The 12,281-nt window shown below is 38.2% G+C and overlaps 1 protein-coding gene across 1 annotated transcript; it reads right to left on the bottom strand.

Moving 5' to 3' along the window:
* Positions 1–2,649: 2,649 nt before the first annotated feature.
* LOC137957307 (probable inactive purple acid phosphatase 27) lies at positions 2,650–7,281 on the bottom strand. Its single transcript, XM_068805063.1, has 14 exons — positions 7,147–7,281; positions 6,724–6,960; positions 6,406–6,493; positions 6,043–6,309; positions 5,855–5,963; positions 5,616–5,730; positions 5,403–5,535; positions 5,118–5,305; positions 4,842–5,028; positions 4,698–4,765; positions 4,495–4,591; positions 4,224–4,412; positions 3,984–4,064; positions 2,650–2,749 (listed from the first exon to the last, which is right to left on the bottom strand). Exons 1-14 carry the CDS (start codon positions 7,188–7,190, stop codon positions 2,696–2,698), a joined length of 1,857 nt encoding a protein of 618 aa, XP_068661164.1. The 5' UTR covers positions 7,191–7,281; the 3' UTR covers positions 2,650–2,695.
* Positions 7,282–12,281: the final 5,000 nt, after the last annotated feature.

The raw sequence follows: 12,281 nt of genomic DNA, 5'->3' as shown, positions 1-12,281 counted from the left end.
TCTATGGTAAAGTTAATTTCGGTATGCAGTCTTTTATCTCTTGTTGTAAGCTCTTAATGATATGTAATCAATATGAAGTAAATAATGTATTTATTAATGCTGGTATTAAGGAGGAAATTTATATGGATCAACCACTTGGATTTGTTGTTGAGTGGGAGCCCGTATACTGCTCACAAAAAAATTTAGCTGAGGAATGCTCTGGTTTGGGTTTACAAGATGTGTGGTGGATCACTCGGCTTTTGACAAACATACTAACAAGGGAGTTGTCTTCCTACTTGTGTAGGTCGATGATATTATCATTACATGAAGTGATATAGAAAGTATTACCTAGGTGAAAGTGAATCTAAGGAATTCAAGACCAAAAACTTGGGACTCAAACACTTCCTTGGAGTTGAAGTGCTACAATCCAGGCGCAACATTGTTTTATCACAACGAAAATAGTACTTGATTTGCTTAATGAGACATTTATGTTGGGATGTCACCCTGGTGACACTCTTATGAACACCAATGTAAAATTATGTGTTGGTTGTCAGGAAGAAGTAGATGTAAGGAAGTATCATTGCTTAGTAGGGAAGTTCATATATCTCACAATTACTAGACTTGATATCTTCTTTGTATTAATTGTTAGCCATTACATGCATAAGCTTTAGAGCACTCACTAACAAGTCCTAGAATGGAACCTCCACTATTTGAAAAACTGTTAGTATCATATTAATGTGGAAAGTTTTGTACATACTGATTGGGGAGGATCTCCTGATGATTGAAAATTTACTTTTGACTATAATACCCTTGTTGGAGAAAACCTAGTAATGTGGAAGAGTAAAAATCAGAATGTTGTTGTTAGATCCAATGAAGAGGATGAATATAGAGCTATGACACATGCGGTAAGTGAACTGATATGAATAAAATCACTTGTCACAAAATTAGGCTTTAGTAGAGATACTCTAATGAAACTCGATTGTAATAACCAAACATCCATTCACATTGCCTCTAGGACCTTCCACAAGAGGACAAAGCATATTGAATATGTCATAAGCATTGAATATGTCTCTTCTCAAGGACAAATTACTTGTATGTTTACAAACCAGTCGCTTCGAGGACCTTAACTACTGCAAGCTCCAAACTTGGAATGTATGATGTGTTTGCTTCACCAACTTGAGGGGGAATGCTAGAAGACGAGGGTGGCATATTTTGTAATTAGTTTTATCTATCATTATTTTATTTACTACCCTTAGGTAAAAGCGTATTTATTTAATTTTTAAGTTTTGATCTATATGTATAAGTTACGGGGAGGATTAGGAATTCATTTGAAAACTTAACCACTCCACATGTCCTCTCCACTCAAACTTGTTCCTCTTCCTCTCACAACCTCGAATTCTTTTCTCTCCTTTAACTCTCTCTTCTCTGCTTCTCTTCACAACTTCCACACACTAAAAGGTTCGTAAAGCATCAATAGTGAAATCCTAAGATTCAACATTTTAAATGGTGATGTTAAGATAGAAATAATATTATAATGACAACTGACACAATATTTTAAATGAAAATCATTTAAATAAAAAATTATATTTTATTAAACTTAATTAAATTATAATAGATTAATGTAATATTACGTTAATTTGGACTAAATAGAAAAAACTAAATGTTAAAGATCATATTGTATTTACATATTTAATATTAAATAGCAAATGGTTGTATGCATTGTTAAGGTCATATCCACAATGAAGTCGAAGGAGGTGGTGATGAAGTTGATGATTCATTATCTTCCTCCCATAATTCTAGTTCATCAAGTAGAAACTTTGTGGAACATTTCAAACAAGTGGATGAGGTACACTTATGACATGTGGATGATGTTGCGACATGGAAGCTGACACAACACTCATGAAGACCATCGCATGCAAGACCAAAATGATATAGTTTTTTTATTGCATTTTTGCTTATTCACAACAATGTAATTATATTCTATTTTTGACAACAAACACCCATTACAATAATAAATGTTGCGCTAAATGTTTTATTTTTTTATTTACTAATTTTTTAATATGATGAATTGTAAAATAATAAGTATTGTATATTCCTTAATAACATTAAGTTAGCAATTAATATTAAATTCGTATTTAAATAAAATAAAATTATTCATAAAAAATCATTTATACTCAACTTAATTACTCGATTAAAATAATATTTATCATAATTTTTTAATGGTAATTATTAAGAAATATTACATATAGCTTAGAACTTATAAATTTTTAATGGTTAATTTTTATAGATTTAAAAAAAATCATTTCTTCCCCATTTCAACCCGTAAACTTGAGTGACCCGATATACCACCCAATACAGCTAAAACATATCCCACTACGCCTGATACGTATTAGAATTTTGGGTCCTCAATATGTAATGGAGATGCTACAGGCCTATACCTTGGAAACAAGTAAGATCGTTTTGAAGAGAAGTTCTTCGTTTTGCAATACCATAGCAGGGCTATGTACACTCTTCTTCCTCCAATGACCTGCAAGTGTAGGAGGGAAAATTTATGCAGTTCAGCAAACATGCCAACCTCCATGAGCAGAATTCATAAACCCTCAACAACTCCCTCTCTCTTCTTCTTTTCATTATAAGTACGAGTCAATTACATAATGCATGTTGGACATTGAGAGTTCTTCGTAATAAAGGGCTTTTTCAATTATAGTTTTTCTTCTCATTTGATCATGCGAAAGGTATCTTGAACCTGCTTTGTGTTGGAGTTAATAAACTGTAAAGCACACAAAATTCAAATATTAGTACTATTGGAGCAATACTAGAAGCAGTAATTCAAACAGGTAGTTCACAGCCATTTAAGGACTATTCATGATCACTACATATATATATCTTAGACTTCATCTAGTCTTTTAGGTATTCAATTGGCTCAACTTGTTAATTAATACTTGATAACAAGCAATCGACAAATAACAATTGAATATCATGAAGCATCTTATTTAAACAATTAATTGGCTGCTTCTTTTGAGCATTCCCGTATTGGGGTGCTTAAAATCATGGAACTGTGGCTCAGACTTGGGACCTGACTCTGCTTTAGTAAAACCCAAGTCAGTCCGTTTGAGTAGGATCTGTTTTCTTAAATCCAAAAGTTGACTTGGTACAAGTTGTTAAAGAACAGTCCCACATAGATTAGTGAGTACAAAGATTTTGAGTTTATTAGTTAGGAAAAAGGTTTCCTAAGTTGGTTAGTCATTTTGGGATGGGCTTTGGACCTAACTTGACACAATATCAGAGTAGGTACTATCTTGAGTTTATTGTTTGGGAAAAAAAGACTTCTTAAGTTGGTTAGTCATTTTGGGATAGGCCTTAGAAGTGACTGGTTGGAACTACTAACTTGACCAATCCTTTCCCTACATGGTTCGATGCAGCCCAGTCTCAGGACAATTCGGTGGGGAGATATGGATGACACTTATTAAGATATAATGTATTGCTCTAACTAAATTGTGTATCTATTGAAACCAATTGCACTAAAAGATCGACTTGATAATGAGAGGAGTAACATGACCTTATACAAGGACCGATCCAAGTTCAATATCTCAACACTCCCCCACTCGGGGACAACCCATGTACATTCGGGGGGGGGGGGAGCGGGATTCGAACTCGGGACCAACCTGCTCTGATACCATGTTGAAACCAGTTATGCTAAAGGCTCGAGGGGTTAGTGAGAGGTGCAACAGGACCTTATACAAGGACTGGCCCGAGCGATACAAATACAGTTCCACACTCCCCCGCACGGGGAATACCCGTGGAAATTCGGTGGCCAAATTCGCGGCCTTCGAGGGGGGGGGGGAGTTTGATTCGAACTCGGAACCAACATGCTCTAATACCATGTTGAAACCAGTTGCGCTAAAACCTCGAGGCTTTAGTGAGAAGCGCAACAGGACCTTATACAAGGACTGGCCCGAGCGATATAGTATCTCAAGAATCAGCTTTTGTTTCAATCAACTTACCTCCACTTGCATCTCTTTTCTAGTTGCATGTATTCTTGCATAGCCAAATTCGGCAATCCTTACTAAACTCCAATTGCCGACCTGTTGCAGTGATTAAAACAAATTAGCTGGCATTCTCACAAAATAAAATCGGTAAAGCATCAATTTCTATTTGTTAGATCTGTGTAACCTAGGATTCTTATCAAGATGAAGTTGAAAAAAGTAATTAAATTCCAGTAAAAAGAAAAACCCTATACATACATTCTCAGAGAAATTGTCCAATGTGAAGCCGGCCATTCCGATGATCAGATGAACAGGAGCACTGTAATTGCTGTTATTGAATGTGTCAATCCCATCTTTATCCTTCGTGGGCAAGGATTTACATTCTTTCTGGTACACTGCACATGTCCTCTCATAGTTATGGACATGGCCAAAGAGAACAAGGTCGACCTGTAAGATCAAGAGAGAGCAACAGAAGTTAGTCTAATTTTGGAGATCATCAAGGCTCAAGGGTTTGATCCTTTAATTGTACCTTTTGGTCCATGAGCAATGGCTCAACAGCATCAACAAATCCTTCATCCACAGGAGGGAGAAGCCCTGGTGCTTGTGATGTGTACATAGGTCTATGCCTGGAACGATGATGAAATCTTTTACTAGGAACGGAGGAGATGTTCACAGGTAGCGGAAATCCAAGAAAAAGAGCTTTCTGGGTTGTGATTTTCATTTTCTACTTACCCTGTGAAGATGATCCAGGGCGTTTGTGATCGATCAACCAAGCTCAAGTCTTTCTTGATCCATTCATACTGAAAACATGACGATCATTTAGCAGAGAATGGTAGTAATAGATACTGAATCAATAAGATTAGTGACTTCTAGCACCTGTTCAGAACCCTCCGTCCAGTCATGTTCAGTAGAAATTACAGTGAAGTGAACACTTGCTTGCTCTATTGAATACCACGGCTTATCCTTCCCTGACGTTGGCATCGGAAAATATGTCTCATAAGCAATTCCACATTCTCCACCTGAATCAGGAGTTATGTACACCGATCCAGAGTCAATGTAATCTCTGCAAGCGTAGTTATAAAGGATTTTGTGGATGAGTAAGTCGATAAAATGGGAAATGGTAGGTAGTTGCAAAGGAAAAAGGATGGCCACCTTTCATGGTTTCCGATGGCTGTCATGTAAGACACTCGGGAAGCCACTGGGACGATGAGATGAAGAAAGTAATCCCATTCTACCAAAAAACCTGTCGCATAGCTGATGTCGCCAATGTGGAAGATAGAGTCAATGTTGCCAGCAGCCACTTCTTCAGCCATGGCTTCCACTACTGATATCGATCCAGGCTGCATCAACATCAGAGATTAAATAACAAAACTGGCTATGCAATCTTGTCCGAATCTGCAAAATTACATTCTGGGCTTGTTTTATTTTTTCAAATACCTGGATGAAGTGCTCAGCTGAGTCGTCCCGCGGAGCCTTGCCCATGTCGCCAAATGCAAGAAATCGGAGCTCCTCCGAACCCCCGGCTGGAGGGGTCTTAAATTTGATTTCGTCGCTCCAACCAACCGAATCGCTGCACGCAGGAAGGTCATCTTCATAATTCAGTTCATCCATGCCCTGGTTGAGGAAAGGTAATCCAAGTTTTAAGTTTACCTTCCGTATCTGTAAGAATAGGTGGTGGAGGGGTCGAGGCCTGTCATGATAGCCGAGTGCACATAGCCAGGATCATGCCAACCGAAATCCTTGGCCGGGCTTGTTAGCGGAGAACCTGAGAGTCCATAGAAAATTTTAAAAAGAAAAAAAAATGGACGGAAATCATGCATTGAAGTGGCGGCACGTCGCTTAATGCTCAAATTAAATTAAGGAATACGAAAGAAAAACGAAGAACTCACTGCACATGTCATCTTGTGTGAAAGTTGCAACCTGGGATGTCTCCGATTTCCCGTCTGCAAACTGAACTTGTTGAGGAGTTTTATCTCCACTTATCCAAGTTAATCTCATCTGTGGCAACGCCAAACCACTCGATTTAACATCAAAATGGTCTAAAATAATGTAGCTACGGAGGGACGGATCGAATTACCGAAGTGGCGGATGAATCCAGGGAGGAGAGATGGCCATACAATGGTTTATTCGGATTAGCAAAACTGACTGCTTCTGAACGTTTTAACATGCAAGGGGTCTTAAACCCCGCTGCAAAGAGCACAAATTCTATATCTGTTCTAATGTTAATGACGTGAAACTTGACGGAGCCACTGCAGGTAGTCACCACGCAAACACCCTTGACGTATTTCTTGCACTCCTTTTTTTCACAACCCAAGTAAGCTGGATCCGTGCTCAGATACTGAGCCTGCAAATCATATAACAGTATCTAAATGTTATTGGCAAGAATGACCGATCGGCAGGTTGCATCGCGACCTTTTTAATCTGAATCATTTACTTGTACCTTGACAGGGTAGTGGCATAGAAGAGGAAGATCGCTCAGATCACCCGTTTGCCCGTAAAGCACACTGTTCTGGGGACAATTGGAAATACTGTTCATATGCATAAAGAAGTAGAATAATATCAGCAAAGAGATTCAAGAAATTTTTTGAAAAACGAAGAAAAAGCAAAACAGTTGGGACTCTTTAATGAGAAATTCGCTCTCTTCTCATGTTCTTCATTCAATCTCATCGAGAGTTGAATGGAGAGCTAAGGCTTCTTGAATCAAAATAAACCTGGCAAAGAAAAAGAGAAGGATAGGCAAAGGTTGCACTGGACATACTCTGAGTGAGAGGGAGAGATCATGGCCACCCAGTCAGATCCTGAAGGAAGTAGAACGCCGCTGACATTAACGGTCACGTACTCTTCATCGTCGAGTGCGTCTGTAGAGCTGATATTCACCTGGAGATAGGGATTGGGGTCTGGGCATTGAATCATGCTTCTCCTGTTCACTAGTCTAAAATCTGAAATGGCCGTGAAGCCGTGGAACTCGGCTGTAGAATTCAAAATACCCAGGCAACTGCAGCACGGAAAGAAGAGCCCCATTAAAACGATAAACAACAACCATGGAAAACGCAAGTTTGAAGCGAGGCGTTGCATTGGTTCTGATTGACGGAATTCGGAGAGAGAGGAAGACTGACGAACAGGTACGGATCGATTTTATTCGTTCCTATCCGTCTGGTTATTTTGGTATGTACGAGTTTACCGAAGGATCAATAGTTGGACATGGCTGGCACCGAACATTATCATCTTTTGTTATGTTCGCCGCGGAAGTTTTGAGGAAAGAACGCGCATAACAAAAATGGAAGATTCCAAAATTGCAGGAGCAATCAAAGGCTCTCTTCGTGTGACAACGCATGAACTGGCACGTCTTTGCATCGGATCATCATGCAGACAAAGAGAACTGGCTTTTTTTAGAATTTGTCATTATTCTCAAGCTATCGAGTCAACGATATGTTATCGGTCAACTGCCACCGTGGCACCAAAACGATGATATTAAAGAGTCTTTATGAAAGTGGGTATTGGCAGGCCCATCTCTCATTTAAGTTTGGATGGGCCTTAAATGTCGACTTTATCCCTTCAAGATTCATTGAAAGCAAAGCAAACATCTCTGCTCACAGTGGAAATGGTTTGTTTGAATCGTTCTAAGCCTTTTCTCTTGTTCATAATGTTTGCTTAAAGAAGACCAAACTTTTAAACAGGTATTTAAAAGGCTTTGGACGTGTGGCAAAGTTGAGCAATCTGTGTGGAGCTCCGTAAGATGCTCCATGAACTGAATAACTCTCTCTCTCTCTCTCTCTCATGAGATGAACATCTATCATGTGTTGATGGAGAGAACTCACTCATCAAATGATCTACCTAAGGTGATAATGGTGGCACCTCGTGTGACTTGTCACGTTCTTGCGGATGTGTAGCTAGGTCAACACTTGTAATACAACCCTGAAGGAGAGGTAGACTCGGTAACATGGTTTAATAGTACGATTGGTGGTATGTCCCTCTCGCACACATGTAAGACTCACTCGGTAACATGGTTGAATAGTACGATCGGTGGTATGTCCCTATCTCACACATGTAAGACTCACTAGCTACATGTTAGGGGGGGTTAGTCCACTCTATGTCAACATGAACTTCAATTTCAAAATTGGTGTTAGGGGGGGTTAGTGCCCCAAATGGATTCTTGAAGATCAATTTCATGTTCAACATGAAGATCATGTCAGTCATGTACATGAAGATCATCTTCGCATTTGGTGTTAGTGTTGACAACTTCATGTGCACTGGAAAACAGTTTCCAGTGTTAGTGCCCCAACATGAGAAAAACATAAAAAACAAGAGAATCTCTAAACCTTTACAATACACTTAATTACAATATAATCTTTAAACTCCAAATTAGGTAAAACAACCATTATTACTACACGAATAAATTATTTAATGTATAATTAAATATATTAATATATTTATTAATTGAATTAGATATATTATTATGCATTAATATGGTAATTATATGAGCCAATGAAATACGCACATGATTAATTACAAATAATAAATAAATAACGTGGAGTTATTAATAACGTTATAAATAAAAAAAATGAAAGTAATACGTGGAGTTATTAATAACATATGATATACTTTAACCTAAAAATAAATAATTTAAGAGAAAAAATTGATCTAATCATAAATTTAACACACTATATATTTGTATATAATATATTTTATGTATTATTAATTAATAATATATTATCACAAAATTTAAAACCATTGGTTTAATTAACTATAGCAATTGGATAATTATGCCAAGATAATTTATCCAATATTTTAATTATGACTATTAAATCACTATTTTTATTATAGTAATTATAAAATAAATGTATTAAATAAATAAAATAATTATTTTATAAATAAATTTTATAAATTAATGACGATAGTTTTAAACTATCGTCGTCTTCCTAAGGGTCGTCGCCTTCGTCAGGGGCCTGCCAGCGGGCAACGGCGACGGCAGCGGACAACGCCGATAGAGGCGGTGCTCCGACGGTACGCAGAGAGGGAGAAGAGAGGGAGGCCGAGAAGTCCAAATGTCAAAATCGAAGAAAAATGAAACTGAAACAGGGGAAATTGAAAGAAATTGGAAGGTCTTTTGGGGGAAAAAATGATAGCGTAACGGAGAAGGGAGTGAGATGTCGAAAGGGAGAAGAGACAGAGAGATAAGAGAGAGGGAGAAGTGAGCGGGAGGTTCAGAGGGAGAGCGAGTCCGAGAAAGAGAAGGACGCCGGAAGAACGTTTGCAGTGAGAGATAGCGGTAGTAGAGAGGTAGACCGGAGAGGGATGGCGGAGACGAGAGAGTGAGCAGAGAGCTCGGGCTTCACGGAGACGACAGAGGGCTGCGGGAACGAGAGTGTCTGTGCGGGAATGAAATGAGCGAAATGAAAAAAAAAAAAGCGAGACGGTTGAGCCAAATAGAGCCCGCGCGAGAGAATCAAGTGGATGATTCTCAAAATCGGGCGGAAAGCACTTTCCGCCCGTTACTCTTGAGACATGAACTCTTGATTCATGTATGTGCTTTCCGCCCGTTACTCTTGAGACATGAACTCTTGATTCATGTATATTCATGTACATGACATGAATTTCGACGCCCCTTAACAACATCAGGACATGAACTGCGTAATACGCATGAAGATCATGTCCTGAGTCATGTGCACTAACACCCCCCCCTTAGTATGGACGAGTTCATGTGCACTGGAAAACAGTTTCTAGTGTTAAGTCCTAAAATGAGAAAAATATAAAAAATAAGAGAACGAGTAACTTGTAATAATATACTTAATTAAAACATAATACCTAAACCCCAAATTAGGTGAAAAAATATGATTACTATACTAATTTAATATATAATTAAAATATATTAATATACTAATTAATTGAATTAAATATTATATTATTTAATGATTTTAGTTTATTGTACATTAATACAATAATTACGTGAACCAATTAACTTTGCACATGATTAATTATAAAAAAAGGTTAAAAATAACAGAAAGGAATATAATAAATTAAGTTATTAATTTATTAATAACATAAAAATGAATGATTAAACAAAAAAAAATTTGATCAAAATCTAATTTTAACACACTATATATTTTTACGTATTATTAATTAATAAAGTCTAGATGTTACTCTTTTTCATCTTAATTCTCTATTGAAATGTTCGATGCCTATGGATGGAGTCAGTTTAATGACGTTTTTATTGAATCTACAAAACCCAGAACTGTTCTTGTTGCAGTAACAAACCCAGTTTCGTTTTACTACTGTTTGAACAAGAGATTTGTAACTAGTGTTAATCGCCTAATCTTTTTCGTTTTCTCTGTTACAAAGCAATTGGTTCGATCTTGCTGAGAAACTACAATTCCATTATTTTCTCTTTCGAGGGAATTCAACCATGAATGGATCATGACACTCTCTCTCTAAAATCTCCATATTTCACTTTCTTCTCCATTCCAAGCTATGTTTACTTTCTTCTTTCTCATCTCTTCCACTTGATTTCTGGGTTGAAGATGACCAGAATGATCAATTCCAGAAAACTACGACAACCTGATGATGATCGCTGACCTGCTTCCGCTGACTCTTAATGGAACTGAAATACATGCTAGAGCATAAATTCATATTAAAAAGATGCGAGAGCCGACCCATCAATTCCTGCTGGTACCTCAATATCTATTCATTTGTCAGTTCTCCGACAAACCTTAAAAATACGTTTTTTGTGGCCGTAAAATTCCAAATCTTGAATCCTCGTAAAAAACCCCGGCCTGTGTGTTTGCATTACAAGGTCTCGTTACGGACAAACGGAAACTACAATCAGAAAGACTTCGTGCTGGATTTTTTTAAAATTTCGAAACATCCCCTCGATTTCTTTATCTCCTAATCTGGTTCAGGGATCTATTAACGTCTTTAAAACACACAAGAAAATGTTAGCGGAGTTATTTTACGCTAGTTGCAGATACTGTGTTCGTAGATAAGAAATCACAAAATCTGGAAAACACCGACGGTAGAAGACAAGCAGCGTTTGGAAGGGAGTGGCGTTAGAGATTTGGAAGGGTCAAGCCATTTGACAAAAGGGGTAGACACAGAAAAAAACATAGAAGACTGACAATACTGAAAGCACAACAGGTCCTGATTCCTCAACGCAACAGACAGATAGAGAGAATCACAGAGATTAGAAAGCACGATTGCTCATAACTCGAGCCTGAAATCATCCCCTGTATTTATTATAAATTAAAGCTTAAGGAATTTCGGGATGCAGTAATTGACAGAGAATCACTACCAGAAGGATGAACCAAAGAAAAAAAAAATAGTTGAGGGCGCAGACATGACAACACAAAGAAGCAGCATCCTACGGAAACGGGTTGATACTAGAGAATACTGGCGAACAAATGACGGTAATGGGAAAGAAAAAATGAAGGAGACAAGTAAAAGGCTGCGATCTGCGCCTTCTGAGAAACCAAGTATAAATGGGTAGAAGATTGAATGATTCAGAAACCTGAACGAGGTAGAAAGCGTCTCGTGGATCCACCACTGGTTGACGGTCAGCACCACAATTTCCAAGGTTTGAAACAGACCAGCTACCTTCTATGCTCCATTATTACGAGGAATCTCTGCAAATATGGGATCATCGAAAACTTAAACAAGCTTGAACTGCTTGACTATTTAGCGTCAGGTCCTTGTATTCACTTGCTCTATCTCCAGATTAAGACGGATGTAGCTCCGAAAAGATGTCTAAAACTGTTTGTATAGACTGAATAGTATTCAGTCGCGTTTGTACACTAACTGATCTGCTTCTTGGGTAGTGGAGTGCTCGTGAGTCGTGACGGAGGCCAGACCAATGATGCGTCTTCCAGTCCCAGCAGTGCGTTCCAGTACATGGGTTGATCTGGTAGGATATGACAGAGGGAGAGAGGATAGTGGAAGGGGAAGAGGATAAGAAAGAGGAGTGAATTTTACCTACGGAGTAGAAAGGTACAGAGGTAAAGCAAACTGAGTAGCTAGGTTAGGGGTTTGGTGTGTTGAAGGGGGGAAGGCTCCTCCAGAAAGTGACAGAGCAGAAGGAACCAGACTCGGACGAAGGCCACCTTGCTTCCAGAGCTAGGGTTAAATGTGCTTGCCACCATTGTCATTTTCCTTAACCTCCTTGTCTCTTTGTCTCTATTCAAGGGATAAGGCCAAATGTGAGGTCTTGGGCCTAGGAGAAAAAACAAAAGAAGACCTTGCATTTTCCACAATCGCCCAAAAGCAAACAAAACAAGAGTTGTTTGTTTTGTTTTGTTAGGGCATACTTGGATGGGAGTCGAGATGGGG

The sequence above is a fragment of the Aristolochia californica genome, unplaced genomic scaffold (genome assembly GCF_029961685.1).
Source record: "Aristolochia californica isolate CCGP_79_NKW_82.1479 unplaced genomic scaffold, dmAriCali1.0.hap1 SCAF_2, whole genome shotgun sequence".
In the NCBI taxonomy this organism is placed as follows: domain Eukaryota; kingdom Viridiplantae; phylum Streptophyta; class Magnoliopsida; order Piperales; family Aristolochiaceae; genus Aristolochia; species Aristolochia californica.
The sequence above is the reverse complement of the archived record's forward strand: the minus strand, read 5'-3'. Positions and strand labels throughout refer to the sequence as shown.